Raw genomic sequence first — 16,827 nt, 5'->3', positions numbered from 1 at the left:
GTTCACAAACAGCTACTTCCCTTCAATCATTCAGTTCTTGAACCAACCTGCACTACCTCAGTATGGCAACACTACGGCCACTTTGCACTTCAGCGGACGTCTTTCTGTTCTAATTGTGTTCTTTCTTATATAATTTATATTTTCTTGTGAACTTTGTGTCTCTGATGTGCCTGTGATGCTGCTGCAAGTTTTTCATTGCACCTGTGCATACATGTGCATATGACAATAAACTTGACTTTGACTGTTTCAGTACAAGTTGTTGTTGTATGCCTGTGATCCTGGGACAGAAGACCTGGAGTTCAGATCCCACTCTCACAATCCAGTGTGGCATTCCAATGCAACCACTGAGGGAGTCCTAGACAAATAAAAGATGCATCTTTTGCACTTAAGTATTAAACTGCAACCCTACCTGTCCTCTCAGGTGGGTAAAAGCTCCAATGAAACGGCTGAGAGCTCTCCCTGGTGCCTTGACAAATACTCATCTCTCAACCAACATCAGGGTGACTCAGTGGCACAGTGAGCAGAGACGCTGCCTCACAGCTCCAGTGACCCAGTTTCAATCCTGACCTCTGTCGCTGTCTGTGTGGAGTTTGCATGTTCTCCCCATGACCATTTAGGTTTCCCCTGGGTGCTCCAGTTTCCTCCCACATCCAAAAGACATTCAGGTTGGTAGGTTAATTGTCTGCCATAAATTGCTACTAGTTGTGTAGGTGAGGGGTAGAATCTGGGGGGAGTTGATGAGAATGTGGGGAGAATAAAATAGGATGAATTAGCATTGAAGAAAATGGGTGCTTGAGGGTTGGCACTGACCGGTTGGGCTGAAGGGCCTGTTTCTGTCTTGAGTAAACCTATGACTTTGACTAAACTGGATTAATTGGACATCATATTGTAGTGTCTTCACATAAACTGGGCTCCATTCTTCTGACTTACCTGTGACTACCATTCGGGAAATACAAATTGGTTTCAAAGTGCTTTGAAGGACACTGCACAACTGCAGCTCCTTTCTTTCTCACTGCCACATACTGTCAGTGTCAGTGTCTCCATTTCCCGATCCTGGTTCAGAAGAACAGGTGACTGATGCCAGCTTTGCCAAACCCACACGTAATCAGGCTGGAAGTCGCAGAAAACCAAGAATCACTATGCAGAAGGAGCCACTTTGGTTACAAAAAACCAAAAGCTATAAAGGAACGAAAAGACTCCAAGACTGCAGATGCTGGAATCTGGAGCAACACACAAAGTGCTGGAGGGACTCAGTGGGTCAGGCAGCATCTGTGGAGGGAAATGACCATTTCCTTCCATGGATGCTGCCTGACCTGCTGAATTCCTCCAGCACTTTGGTTAGAAAGCATCATATCTGGATGTATCACGGCTTGGTACAGCAACTACTCCGCCCAGGACTGCAAGAAGCTGCAGAGAGTTGTGGACACAGCCTAGCGCATCACGGACACCAACCTCCCCTCCTTGGACTCTGTCTTTACCTCTCGTTGTCTTGGTGTAGCAGCCAGCATAATCAAAGACCCCACCCACGACATTCTCTCTTCTCTCCTCTTCTATCTGGTAGAAGATACAGGAGCCTGAGGGCACGTACCACCAGGCTTAAGGACAGCTTCTATCCCACTGTGATAAGACTATTGAACGGTTCCCTTATACAATGAGATGGACTATGACCTCACGATCTACCTTGTTGTGACCTTGAACCTTATTGCACTGCACTTTCTCTGTAGCTGTGACACTTTACTCTGTACCGTTATTGTTTTTACCTGTACTATCTCAATGCACTCTGTACTAACTCAATGTAACTGCACTGTGTAATAAATTGACCTGTACGATCGGTTTGTAAGACAAGTTTTTCACTGTACCTCGGTACAAATGACAATAATAAACCAATACCAATGCAAGCCGAGCTCTCAGGTACACTCCCACCCATGGGAGGTTTGCACACACTCCCTGCCATTCAGGTGAGATGTGATGTCAGGGTGAACCCTGAAGAGAAGATTAGCCCTGTCCCCAACAAACACCTCCTGCTTGAAATGGTGGACAGGTTCTCTCTGCCTGTGGGACGCTGATCAGCACGGACCGTCAACTTTGTGCTGGCAAGACCACAGTGTTCTGTCACTAACTGCGCCTGTGACAGTGGTGTGAGCTGCCTTCTTGCACCCGCTAAGCCATAAAGGAACGAAAAGACTCCAAGACTGCAGATGCTGGAATCTGGAGCAACACACAAAGTGCTGGAGGGACTCAGTGGGTCAGGCAGCATCTGTGGAAGGAAATGGCCATTTCCTTCCACGGACATTGCCTGACCTGCTGAGTTCCTCCGGCACTTTGCGCGTGGCAACAGACTCCAGAGATGATTTTGCAAAATGATCGTACACTCAATAAAAGCAACAGGTGACATAGGAGGCTGCAGATGCCAGAATCTGGTGCAACAAACAATCTGCTGGAAAAACTCAGCAGGTTGAGCGTCTATGGGGAGGAAAAGAATTGTCGACGTTTTGGTTGAGACCCCGTACCTCATGAATCCTGATGCAGAATCTCAACACAAGATGTCGACAATGCACCCCCCCCACCCCCACAGATGCTGCTCGACCTGCTGAGTTCCTCCAGCAGATTATGTGCAACACTTGCTCTTTTTCTCATCTCTACTGATCATGACACAAAAACCTTGGGGCACACAAGCTGGCAGAAGGAATCCAGATGATAAGTGTTTGAAGCTGTGTAACTCTGCCACACAGACACAGCTGTCCCCAGTGTCCCAACATCTGTCTCTTCCCTCCACTCCCACTGGTGCTGACACTCACTGTCCAGTGGTGCAGAGGGTAGTGACCTCTGCCGCTCCACGTCATCACCTACACCCCCCCCCCCCATCATCAGTACAGCCTGCCCCACCTGAGAATAACCCAAACCCTGAGGACAACCTGCCGCCCTGCTGAGCACGAGATGTGCTACCTCCAATTTACATAAAGAGCAAGTTGATCACCTCCCAGGCTCTTCTAATGTCCTCACTCACTGATGACAGGGCGTTTTCCTCCGCAATTAATAACGAATAGAAGCAATGGAGCAATCCGATAGAGTGTATGCACACACACAAATACACACTCCAAACATATATACACAACACACATCACATATCACACACACGTACGTGCACCACACTCTATACAAATACACACCACATACACACAAACTACAAACACCCATACACACATAAACATATACACATAAACACACAAATACACACACTACATACACCAAACACACATACATGTATATACACCACATGTACATGAACCATACATACCACATGCACATATCACATGTACACACACACATATACACATACCACATGTATATACACCATACACACAGACCACATACACATACCACATGTACGTACACACACAACACACACACCTCATACACATACCACACGTACACACACACACACACACCTCATACACATACCACACGTACACACACACACACCACACGTACACACACACACACAGTATTATGTTCCACAGGTCAAGGCTCGCTGCGACAGCGGAGAGGCAACTCTGCCTTCAACACTCCAGCTTCTGCCCCGTCTCTGCAGCACCGAAACTGCAGCCTCCACCTCTGGAATCCGCATCCTGACCACGGAAACCGATGATACACTGTGCCGAAAACGCTCCAACTTATGATTCATATTCACTGCTCTCCAGAACCAGCGTGGCGGTGTGACAGAGCTCCAGGTGAATGGGACGGTGCAGTGGGAAACACACCCGGTCCTGCCATCTCAGTCCAAACTCCCCAGGACACCACCCATGTTCCTTTTACTTGTCTTACCTTTATGATCTCGTCTTGCTTCTCCTGAAAGTTGATGGGATTGGCAAACGAGCTGATGGAAGGTAGAACTGCTTCTGTCAGAGCCATGGTAATTCCGGGGCGGGCTGTACAACCTGGGACCGTCCCGGTAGCCCTGACGGTCAGACTCTCCCTCACTCACCTTCCCTATGGGATCTGAAGAGTTTCTCGGTAACAGGTTGCCTCTCCTCTACCAGATGGTGAGCCACGACTGTACTTGTCCCTGATTAATATTCATACACGTGATTTATATGCAAAACACCTGCTTAATATTAATATCACGCAGGGCGGTGCCTGTGAGTGGCAAATTATGAAATTGGCAAGTATTCAACTTTTTGGAAAAAGTTTGGGAACTTTTGAAGTCCGTTCTAAGTTTGCGCAGAGACCTTGAAAACACATTATAGCTACCAAATTTTTTTTTTAAAGCAGGTGTTTAACTATAAAATGTAAAACACATTTGGGTCATATTTTGCTCTGTATAATGCAGTGGGAGGCTATTGGGTCCAAGGAGGTGATTTTAAAGAGTCTACATCCCTGCCTTCTCCACAATCGTCTTAACATTTCGCTTTCCAGGTGTAATGCAAATTCATCTTTTGGGTTCATGGACCGTTCAGGAATCTGATGGCGGAGGGGAAGAAGCTGTTCCTGAATCGTTGAGTGTGGGTCTTCAGGCTCCTGTACCTCCTCCCCGATGGTAGTAACGAGAAGAGGGCCTGTCCCAGAATTCAGCCTCGTTGTCCATATCCCTGATTCACACTTCAACCAGGAAAACGGAAATTTAGAAAACTTAGAACAGCTGCCAATATACCTTCTTGTTTCTAATTAAGTGCATCACAGAGAAGCAGATTCATTCTTGGAGTCATTAAAGGATAAACCTCCATTAGTAACCAACCTAGCAGAGTACCAAGGCCTGATGTCACCAACCCTTCTACTCCCACTGATGTCACAGACAACACAAAGATTGATGGTTTGTGGATGGTGTAGAAGATTGCCAAAGGATACAGTGGGTTGTAGATCTGTTGCAGATGTGGGCTGAGAAATGGCAGGTGGAGCTTAATCTGGCCAAATGTGAGGTGTTGCACTTTGGGAGACCAAATGTAAAGGGACAGTACACTGTTCATGGCAAGACCCTTAACAGCGTTGATGTACAGAGGGATCTTGGAGTCCAAGTCCATAGGTCCCTGAAAGGTTGATAGGGCGGTAAAGAAAGCTTACGGCATGCTTGCCTTCGTTAGTCGATGCATTAAATTCATGAATCAGGAAGTTATGCTGCAGCTTTATAAAACTCTGGTTAGGCCGCATCTGGAGTATTGCATTCAATTCTGGTCGCCCCATTACAGGAAGGATGTGGAGGCTTTGGAGAAGGTGCAGAAAAGATTCACCAGCACACTGCCTGGATTAGAGTGCATGTGATATAAGGAGAGGTTGGACAAACTTGGGTTGTTTTCTCTGGAGCGGAGGATGCTGAGGGGAGACCTGATAGAAGTTTATGAGATTGTGAGAGGCACAGATAGGGTATACAGCCAATATCTTTCTCCCAAGGTCAAAATGTCTAATACCAGAGGGCCCGCATTTAAGGTGAGAGGGGGTCAGTTCAAAGGAGATGAGCGGGGCAAGTATTTTTACACAGAGAGTGGTGGGTCCCTGGAATGTGCTGCCAGGGGTGGTGGTGGAGGCACGGAAGTGTTTAAGAGGCTCTTAGATGTGCAGAGAATGGAGGGAGATGGACATTGTGCAGGCAGAAGGGATTAGTTTAGTTCGGTATTTAATAAATAGTTTGGCACAGCATCGTGGGCTGAAGGGCCTGTTCCTGTGCTGTACTGTTCTGTGTTCTATGTTCTGTATCTGTAGGGGAATATCCTCACCACTGAGGTCCAGGAAGGACAAACTCAACTGGCAAAAGAAGCCTTGTTGCTTTACAGAATACAATCCTTTCACTTCATCACTGCTTCCTGTCTGGTACACCAATGCTTTCTCCTAGTGAAGCTTCCACTTCCTTCAGTTCGGTGTATACTGTGTCCACATACTGTTGGTTTATTGATCTCCTCTGTAACAGGGAGATCAAATGCAGACTGGGTGACTGCTTGCAGCTCACCTCCATTCAGTCCAAAAGATTGAGCCCAGATTCTGGTCTCAGACCTGAAATGTTAACTCTGTTTCTCTTTCCAAAGATACTGCCTGACCTGTTGAGTGTTTGCAGAATGCTCTGTTTTTATTTCAGACTCTGGTCGCCTGCCAATTCTTCATCTTTGGCCTGGGCCTCTAGCACTGTCACAGTGAAGTTCACTGTCAGTTTGAGAAAGAGCAGCCCATCTCTCAGACAGAGATGTCACAGCCTCTTGCACTCAAAACTGAGTTCAACTACCTCATCCGGCTGTTTCCAGTGAAATTTTCTCAAGATAAATCTCCTGCTTACAAATGCAAACTACACATGTTGGAAATCTGAAATAAACACTGAAAATGCTAGAAATACACAGTGTGTCAGCCAGCATCTGCGGAGAAAGAAAAACAGAGTTCGTGTTCCAGGTCGATGACCGTTAGAAAAGTTAGAACATAGGACAGTGCAGCAAAGGAATGGGCCCTTCAGCCCATGATGTTTTGCTGAACTAATTAAGATACCGTACCGGGTGGCACGGTAGTGTAGCAGTTAGCGTAACGCTATTACAGTGCCAGCGACCCGGGTTCAATTCCCGCCACAGTTTGTAAGGAATTTGTATGTTCTCCCCGTGTGTCTGCGTGGGTTTCCTCCGGGTGCTCCGGTTTCCTCCCACATTCCGAAGACGAACAGGTTAGGAGCTGTGGGCATGATATGTTGGCGACGGGAGAGTGGTGACACTTGCGGGCAGCCCGCAAAACATTCTCAGTAACGCAAAAAGACGCATTTCACTGTGTGTTTCGATGTACATGTGACTAATAAATAAATATCTTATCTAATGACGCCTAATTAAACTAATCTCTTCTACCTGCACATGGACCATGTCCCTCCCTTCTCTTCATATTCATGGGCCTATCCAAGAGCCTCTTAAACATCTCCATTGTATCTGCCTCCACCACCACCCCTGGCAGCACATTCCAGGCACCCACCACTCTCTGTGTAAAAAGACTTGCCCGCACACCTCCTTTGAACTTTCCCCCTCTCACCTTAAATGCATGTCCTCTAATATTTGACATTTCTACCCTGGGAGAAAGAAAAAAAGACAAGTTTTAAGATAGAGAAACAAAGGACTGCAGATGCTGGAATTGAGATGAAAAACACGATGCCTGGCCTGCTGAGATCCCCCGGCATTATCGTGTTTTTCAACAAGTTTTAAGATGTAGAGAGGAGGGGGAGGGAAGGACAGAACGCAAGAGAAAGAACAAAGGGGAAAAGACAAGGCAAGAGTGGCAGGTAATGGGACAAGTAACACAAAAAAACATTAACTCTGCTTCTCCCTCTGCAGAACCTGCCGAAATCTTTCCGCATTTTCTGTTCCTATTTACAGAATGTTTGCTGCTACTGGTACCTAACAGGACCCTGACCATTCTCCGGGACCACAGGGGAAGAGGAAGATCACCAACTGCTGGTTCCCCTCCAAGTCACACACCATCCTGACTTAGAAATAAATCACCTCTCCTTCGCCATTACTGGATCTAAATCCTGGAACTCCCTCCCCAATGTCTTTGTGGGAATATCTCCACCAGAAGGACTACAGAGGTGCAAGTAAATACTTCATTACCATCTCAAGGACAACAAATGCCAGCCTCATCAGCATGTCCAGATCTTAGTAATAAACTAAAAATAATCCACACACACACACACACACACACACACACACACACACACACACACACACACACACACACACACACACACACACACACACACACACACACACACACACACCCTCTCATAGACGTACTCTCACCCCTATACTGCCCTGTAACACTGAGAAGATGTGAAGGAAAAGACCTGCAGAATCAGAATCAGGTTTATTATCACTGACATATGTCGTGAAGTTTGCTGTTTTGCGGCAGCAGTACAGTGCAAGACATAAAAATTACTATGTTACCCAAAAATAAATAAATAGTGCAGAAGAGGAATAACGAGGTGGTGTTCATGGTTCATGGACCGTTCAGAAATCTGATGGCAGAGGGGAAGAAGCTGTTCCTGAATCGTTGAGTGTGGGTCTTCAGGCTCCAGTACCTCCTCCCCGATGGGAGTAACGAGAAGAGGGCCTGTCCCGGGTGGTGAGGGTCCTTAGTGATGGATGCCACCTTCTTGAGGCACTGCCTCTTGAAGATGTCCTCCATGGCGGGGAGGGTTGTGCCTGTGATGGAGCTGGCTGAAGTTACAACCCTCTGCAGCTTCTTTCGATCCTGCACATTGGAGCCTCCATACCAGGCTATGATGCAACCAGTCAGAACGCTCTCCACCGTACATCTGTAGAAATTTGCAAGAGTCTTTGGTGACGTACCAAATCTCTTCAAGTTTCTAACGAAGTAGAGTCACTGTTAAACAACACTGGGCTTCTGACCAGAGGCAAACCTGCAGTCAAATTGCTGGTCAGGTGCATGCTGAAGTCAGCAGGGGAAGGTTTGTATATCTGCTACATTACAACAGGTGCTACTGCCTTAAGGTGTACAGCATCAGTAGCTATGTCATCTGTGTGTGTGTGTGTGTGTGTGTGTGTGTGTGTGTGTGTGTGTGTGTGTGTGTGTGTGTGTGTGTGTGTGTGTGTGTCTGTCTGTGCAAGTCTGTATGTTTTTGCGTGGTGTGTATGTGTCTGCAGCTGTGTGTCTGTACTTGTGTATGTTTATGATCTGTGCATTTCTACACCAATATTTGTCTGTCTGTTCGTGTCTGTGTGTATGTGTGCATGTGCATGTGTGTGTCCGTGTCTATAGCTGTGTGTGTGCTTGTGTGTGTCCATGTGTGTGCGAGTGTGTGTGTTTACGTACGTCTTTGTGTCTGTGTATGTGTGCATGTGTGTGTGTGCATCTTTGTGTGTGTCTCTATGTGCATGTGTGTGTGTGTGTGTGTGTGTGCGTGTGTGTGTGTGTGTGTCTGTGTGTCTCTGTGTGTGTCTGTGTCTGTGCGTGTATAAATACATTAGGAAGAGATTTCTCAGTTCCGCTCAGTCTTTCTTCAATTCTGTGGTCAATCACACACAGATTCTGACCGCAGTCTCCCTCAACTTCCAGCTTTTTATACCATAGTTATTTTTTAACTTCCTGTGGAAACCCAACTCCTAATTTTGGAACACACTCCAGTGGGCAACAGCGGGAGCACTGCGAGCTTCCTGGGGAAGTTCACTGCAGGAGGAAATCAGGAGCTCATTCCAGACCACAAACGCTTGCGACTGAGTGTTGCTGAGGTGAGCAATGTGGGCAGCAGCTATCTCCCACTGTGGAGACCACCATCGTCAGAGGGTTTGGTCCGGATGGGGCACGGAGTGGGCTTTGGACAAGCTAAAGTTTATGGAGGACGGGAGGACATTAGAAGGGTTCACCTCTTCGCTTTCTGGCCACTTTGGATTCCTCCGGGTGCTCTGGTTTCCTCCCACATCACAAAGACGTGTGGGTTGGTAGGTTAACTGGTTGCTGTAGACTGTCCCTAGTGTGTAAGTGAGAGGTAGAATCCAGTTAATGGGACTGCAGGAACAGTAAAATGGGACTAATGTAGCGTTAGTGTAAACGGGTTACTGGTGGTTGGTGTACTGTTATACTGTTATACTGTTCTATGTTCTCTATGCTCTAGTACAGAACTGATAGTTCAGTTCAATGGTAGCTAAACACTTAACTTTCTCCATTGCTTGTAAAGTGAGAAACATCTGACTCGGTGTTACAGGAGTCAGGGTACAATCAGGCAGTAAAGCACCACTGGCTCTTCAGACTGAGTTCTTCTTGATAAGTCTCCTTGACCAGAATCTTGGAGTGGTTTTTGAGTGGCCAGCAGTGTGATGGGTGTGAACGAGACACCAGAATGTTGCCCAACTCTCCATTTTAACAGTGAGGTCACCTCTGAGCAAAAGAGAACAAGCTGGTCTCTCTCTCTCACCCATTGTACACCAGGCAAAAATTTGAAATCATCCACTTCTATTTTTACTCATTGGAATTAGTATTGGTTTATTATTGTCACTTGTACCGAGGTACAGTGAAAAACTTGGCTTGCGCACCGTCCATACAGATCAATTCATTACAACAGTGCATCGAGGTAGTACAGGGTAAAACAATAAAAGAATGCAGAGTAAAGTGTCACAGCTACAGAGTAAGTGCAGCGCAGGCAGACAATAAGGTGCAAGGTCATAGATCATGAGGTCAAGAGTCCATCTTATCATACTGGGGACCATCCAAAAGTCCTATAACAGTGGGATAGAAGCTGTCCTTGAGCCTGGTGGTACGTGCTTTCAATCTTTTGTACCTTCTGCCTGATGGGAGGGGGTAGAATAGAGAATGTCCAGGGTCTTTTGGAGAAGATTTAAAAGGGACATCAGGGGCAGCTTCTTCACACAGAGGGTGGTGTGTATTTGGAATGAGCGGCCAGAAATAGTGGTTGAGGCGGGCACATTGGCAATGTTTAAAAGCCATCCAGATAAGTCCATGGATAGGAGAGGTTTAGAGGGCTATGGGCCAAACACGGGCAGATGGGACTAGGCAACACAGTCGGCATGGACGAGGTGGGCCAAAGGGCCTGTTTCCGTGCTGTATGACTCTATGACACGGTTCAGAGAAGGGAAGGGGAGTTCACCCTATTCTGTCCCTGAATCATTACTCAGAAACAGAGGAAGTGCTTTCCCTCCCATTGGTGTTTTGGGGATCATGCTTTGTGCACTGTTTCCCACAGTATTACAGTGACAACATTTTAAAAGTCCTTCATTACAGAGTCGCTGAGAGTTGCAGCACAGAAACAGGCCCTTCAGCCCATCAATTCCACACTGACCACCCAGCACCCATATTACACTTGTCCTACCCTAACCCATTTTATTTCCCCCACGTTCCCATCAACACCTCTTCCTAAATTCTACCACCCACCTACACACCGGGGAGCAATTTACATCAGCCAATTAGCCTATCAACTCGTATGTCTTTGGAATGTGGGAGGAAACTGGAGCACCCGGAGGAAACCCACGTGGTCACACAGGGAGGATGTGCAAACTCCACACAGACGGCAACAGAGGTCAGAATTGAACCTGGGTGTCTGGAAGCTGTGAGGTAGCAGGTCCACCAGCTGTGACACTGTGCCCCAGTAGTAAAACACTTTGCAAACATCCCAAAGATGCGGCAGAAAAGTCACCATTCCCTTCTTTCAGTCTGGAAGTCCCACAGGAGCAGGACAAACAAACATCAGTCAGAAACCCAGTGTGGTGTCTAGGCCCATATCCTTCACCAACATCCCGATCTTGCTGTGTGTGAGATGGCAGGAATATTTCCCTACATTACACTTGTGGCCAGACATCAAACGTATTTTTTGTGAAGCACTTTAGGTTGTCCTGAGGTGGTGACGTTATTTTTAAGCAACAGACAGACAAAGCACTGTAAAATAAAAGTAGAAAATGCTTTAGATACTCAGCAGGAGAGAGGAACAGAGTTAACGTTTCAAGTCAGTGACTTTATATCCATTCCAATGAAGAGTTATTGAGCTGAAATGTTAACGCAGCTCACCAGATTTCTGGGATGACAGGAGTAATGCATGAAGAAAGATTGGGTCAATAAGGCTTATATTCACTAGAGTTTAGAAGAATGAGAGAGCATCTCATAGAAATTCTAAACAGGACTGGAGAGATTTGATGCAGGAAGGTTGTTCCTAATGACCGAGGGGTCCAAAGCTGGGGTTGTGGTCTATAGATAAGGGGTAAACCATTTTAAGACTGACATGATGAGAAAGAGCGGTGAACCTGTGGAATTTTCCACAGCAGAAAGCAATTGAAACCAAATCATTCAGGAAGGAGTCAGATATTGTTCTTGGGGCTGGAGGGATCAATGGCCTTAGGGAGAAAGCTGGAATATAGGTCTGAATGTCGATGATCAGCCATAGTGGTGTTGAATGGTGGACTAGGCGCAATGGGCCGAATGGCCCATTCCTGCTCCTATTCTCACTGCTTCCATGTTCCTCTCTCCAAAGGTGCTGCTTGACCTTCTGTGTATCTGGAGCATATTCTGTTTGATTTCAAAATTTTCAGCAGCTGTTCCTGGTGTAAAAGTCTGGAGATTTTAGCTGTTACAACAATACACCAGTTCAATCAGCCCCTGAAGCGATAGATTCCAGCTGTTATATTTCTTGTCCTTTCAGCTTGGCTCCTCAGTAAGTTACCATATCCACCAGAATTCCCTCCCAAAGCCATCTCACATATCTCCTGGCTCCCACTTCAAATAACTGAACAGGAACGTCTTTATCAGCTCCCTCCGTCTGCTCTGTGCAGTCCACACCCTTAACTTTCATTGAACCAATCTGTAAATCATGCTGCCTTGGCCCTTCCAAAACTAATAAGTTCTTGCAAAAGCAAGTCAGAAACTTAAACAGGGGGTGAAAAGAGAAGGGTCAGTGTTGCTGATTTCCGTCAGGAATTAATGGGTTAAATTCCACAGCCTGTCTCGAAGCTGGGAAAGAGTGAATAAAAATTCTTCATTTGCTCTTAGAGCCGCCATTGCCTCGTGGGGAGGGAGCAGCCACAGAGTCTGTAACAAAGAGTTTAACAAAGAGTCAAAGGCTTTGGGCAAAAATATCAGTTCACCTTGATCTTGTCTGTAAATGTGCACCTACACATAAAGTGTTATATGAACTTCCAAATCCTTCAAAAAGTACCCTTGACACAAAGCTTCCTTGACCGAGTCTGCTAATCCGTGTCATCCACACTATAGTTTTGTTTTAGAGAGACACAAGAGATGCTGGAATCTGGAGCAAGTGCTGGAGGAACTCAGAGGGTCAGGAAGCATCGGCGGAGGGAAATGGACAGTCGACATTACGGGTCGAGACCTTTCATCTGCCCTGCCGTATGATGTTTTTGTATTTCCGGGTAAACTTTATTCATAAAAATATATGCAAGAAATACAAAATACAAAAAACTATGGGCAGCTGGTTATGTATGGAGTCCTAGGATGACATGTTTGAATTGTGGGTTCCCCAAGTTCCATCCCACCAACCCTACACTAGAGGCTGAAAAGCAATGAAATGCTCCACTCCTGCCTTTCTTTCTGGGTCACCTCCTGTTGGTTAACTGTCAACAGCGAATAAGCAGAACAATTCTCTGCCGTCGCAGTCACGGTGACTGTGTGTCTGGCAAAAATGGACCAGCCCCTGGGGAGATAAAGTCGTGACACAGTCTGCAGTGAAAGTTGTCTTTGAGGCACCTTGCTGCCACAGGTTGAGGGAGCTTTGCTCTGTGCCTAGAGGGCCTTGACATGGGACAGTCACACAAAATCTTTCACAGACTAGTCCCCTCCCAACCCCTCCAAGAATGGAATCCAGTTGCCCTGTGAAGATAACCGACTAAGGTGTCCTGGTATCTGATAATTGGTTTATTATTGTCACATGTACCGAGGTAGAGTGAAAAGATTTGTTTTGCATGCCATCCATACAGATCGTTTCATCACATCAGTGCATTGAGGTGATACAAGGGAAAACAATAACAGAATGCAGAATAACGTGTTAGAGTTACAGAGAAAGTGCAGTGCAGGCAGACAATAAGGTGCAAGCGCCATGAAGAGGTAGATTGTGAGGTCAGGAGTCCATCTTACCGTACAAGAGGACCGTTCAAGGGTCTTATAACAGTGAGATAGAAGCCGTCCTTCAGCCTGGTGGTATGTGCTTTTGTATCTCCTGCCACACAGAGGGGGAAGAAGTGAGAATGTCCGCACTGTGTTCCACAAGTGAAGCGAGGGAGCGTTCGTCACATTTGTCCTTCTCTCCCGTCCTCCCTTGGAGTGGGACATGAGCTTCAGATCCAATTAGAGATCTTCCCTCCCTTCTACCCAGATGGAGGAGGGATGCCAGGCTTCACAAATGCAAGGGGCAGACACCCCAGCGTGAAGCAACAATCAATCAGAGCTTGGGCTTCGGGTCAGAGTCTTTCCTCCTTCATCCTACCCCAGGGGCACAGGGGTCTGTTCATACCCCAAGCGTCCACACCCTCTAGCACCAGTGGTGGACCTTCACGGAGCACCTTCAGCTGGAAGTTTCTCTTCCAGTCACACACATTCCAACTCTGTCAAGATCCTACAACACCCCTCATCAGTCCCGAAGGAGCACTGTTACTACACAGACCGTTCCCACCCTCTCAGGGACAACAGGGATAAATAACACACAGGCCACAAGTACTGCGTTTTTAAAAAAAAACCTCCAGCAGCTTTGCTGAGCTGTTGTACAAGATGATAAGAGGCATAGATAGAGTGAACAGTCAGAGACTTTTTCCCAGTGTGACAATGGCTAACATGAGGGGGCATAATTTTAAGGTGATTGGAGGAAGGTATAAGGGGGACGTCAGGGGTAAGTTTTTTACACAGACAGTGGCGGGTGCGTGGAACGCACTGCCGGCAGAGGTTGTGGGAGCAGATACATTAGGGACATTTAAGAGACTCTTAGTTGGACACATGAATGATAGAAAAATAGGGGGCTATGTGGGAGGGAAGGGTTAGATAGATCTCAGAGCAGGATAAAATGTTGGCACAACATTGTGGGCTGAAGGGCTTCTACTGTGCTGTAGTATTCTATGTTCTATGTTCTATGTTCTGCTGCCTCAGCTGAAACGTGGAGTTGGCAGGCAATGAGCGTTCAATCCCTGCTGACTAAGGCTGAGTCACAGTGGAAAATGCTGACCTGCGGTTCCTGGACTTGTTCAGAGGCCCAGATAGTCCACATAGAAACAGAATATGACACAGATACTCATCAGGCCAGGCAGCATCTGTCGAGAGAGGAGCAATGTTAATCCTAATGCAGGGTCTCAACCCAAAATGTCGTCCATACCTTTGTCTCCACAGATGCTGCCTGACCCGCTGAATTCTTCCAGTAGTTTTCTTTTGCTCCAGATTGCAGCACCTGCCGTCTCCTGTGTCTCCAATGTTAGTGTTTCAGGTCCGAGACCTGTCATCAGAACATGTTGGTTGGTGGTATGGACTCTTCATTCTGATGATGGGGCTTGGACCTGAACCAGAAAATTGCAGAGATATGGGGAGAGAACAAAAGGAATGAAAACAGAAAATGCCGGAAAAACTCAACAGGCCAGTCAGTGTATGTGGAAAGAGAAACAGAGTTCATGTTTCAAATCCCAATCCCACTACAGTGGATGGTGAATTTAAACTCAGCAAAGCTGGTAAAAGAACCCAGTGACCATGAATCTACCAGACTGTTGTTGGACCTACCTGGTTCACCAACATCCTTCAGGGAAGGAAATCTGACATCCTTACCCTGTCTGGCCTGTATGCGACTCCAGACCCACGAATGTAGTTGGCTGTTAACTGCTCCCTGAAACAACCTAACAATACACTCAGTTCAGGAGCCAGTTAGGGAGAGGCAGTAAATGTTATCTTGCCTAGAGCATCTACCACCTGTGAATAAATGTTGAAAAGGGATTTGATGGGGTGGACATGGAGAAGGTGATTCCAAACTCGGACGAAGGCAAAACTGAGACAATCTAGACCCCCTTGCAATTTATGTACAGGGAGAATTGGTCCGTGGAAGACACCATCTTCCTTACACTACATTCAGCTCTGGATCACATTGGCAATAAGAATGCAGATGTCGGGATGCTATTCATAGACTACAGCTCAGACTTCAACACCATAATACCAAATAAGCTCATCTCCAAACCCCTGAACCTTGGCCTTGGGACCCCCATCTGCAACTGGCTTCTAGACTTCCTGACCGACAGACCTCAGCTAGTTAGAATTGGTCATAACATTTCATCCCCCCTGACCCGCAACACTGGTGCTCCCCAGAGTTGTGTGCTCAGTCCCCTGTTCTACTCCCATGACTGTGTGGTCAGATACAGCACCAAATCAATCTTTAAGTTCGCTGATGGCACCACTGTTATAGGCTGGATCAACAACAATGATGAGGCAGAGTACAAGACATTGATCACAAATCCTGTGTCCTGGTATCAGAACAACAACTTAGCCCTTAACGTCAGCAAGCTGGAAGAGCTGGTTGTTGACCTAAGGAAGTGGGGTGGTGACCACAACCCTGTCCTCATCAACGGAGCTGCTGTAGAGATGGTTGACGGCTTCAAGTTCCCAGGCATCCATATCACCAGCAACATCTCCTGGTCTCTCCACACTGATCAAGAAAGCACATCAGCATATGTACAAGCATCTGAGAAAATTCAGCTTGTCCACGAAGATTCTCTCAAACTTCTACAGATTGGCTCTAGAAAGTATCTTAATGGGTTGCGTCTCACCCTGGTATGGCAACTGTTCTGCTCTGGACCAACGGAACCTGCAGAGAGTGGTAAACACGGCCCAGTCCGTCACAGGCTAGTCACCTCCTTCCATCCAGTCCATCTTCACCATGCGTTGCTTCAGGAAGGCTGACAGTATCATCATGGGTGCCTGCCACCCTGGCCATTCCCTTTTCTCTCTTCCACCTTCTGGGAGAAGATACAGGAGCTTGAAAGCCCGGGCATCCAGACTCAAGAACAGCTTCTCCCCCACTGCTGTCAGACTCCTGAACCAATCATCGCGTTGACATCCCCTTCCCAGCGGTGCTGCCACGTTATCGGACTTTTAATTCCACCTCTCTCAGTAATCCTGTTATTGTCACTTCAGCATTTCTTTCTGCATTACTTGCACTGCAATCTTTTCACCATTCCACTGTTTTTGCGCTTGCCGCTGTACTTATTGTTGAATTTATTATTACCATGTACACTGTTTACTCTGTGAGCTTCATGCGAGCGAGGAATTTCATTGCACCCTGGTGTATTTGACAATAAACTAATTTAATCTAATCTAACCAAAGAACCTAATGATGCCACTAATAAATCCAGTGAAACACTCAGAAGAAGACTTTTTATCCTG

The 16,827-nt window shown here is 46.7% G+C and overlaps 1 protein-coding gene across 1 annotated transcript in view; it reads right to left on the bottom strand.

Annotated features, from left to right (window-relative positions):
• Positions 1–16,827, bottom strand: part of LOC127584861 (uncharacterized) — a 148,940-nt gene that overhangs the window by 39,588 nt on the left and 92,525 nt on the right. Inside the window, exon 8 of the mRNA XM_052041829.1 lies at positions 3,826–4,033. Coding sequence (XP_051897789.1) covers positions 3,826–4,033 — 208 coding nt within the window. The remainder of the gene's footprint in view (positions 1–3,825; positions 4,034–16,827) is intronic.

The sequence above is a fragment of the Pristis pectinata genome, chromosome 31 (assembly GCF_009764475.1).
Source record: "Pristis pectinata isolate sPriPec2 chromosome 31, sPriPec2.1.pri, whole genome shotgun sequence".
Lineage (NCBI taxonomy): Eukaryota > Metazoa > Chordata > Chondrichthyes > Rhinopristiformes > Pristidae > Pristis > Pristis pectinata.
Note: the sequence above shows the minus strand (reverse complement) of the source record. Positions and strands in the feature narration are given on the sequence as shown.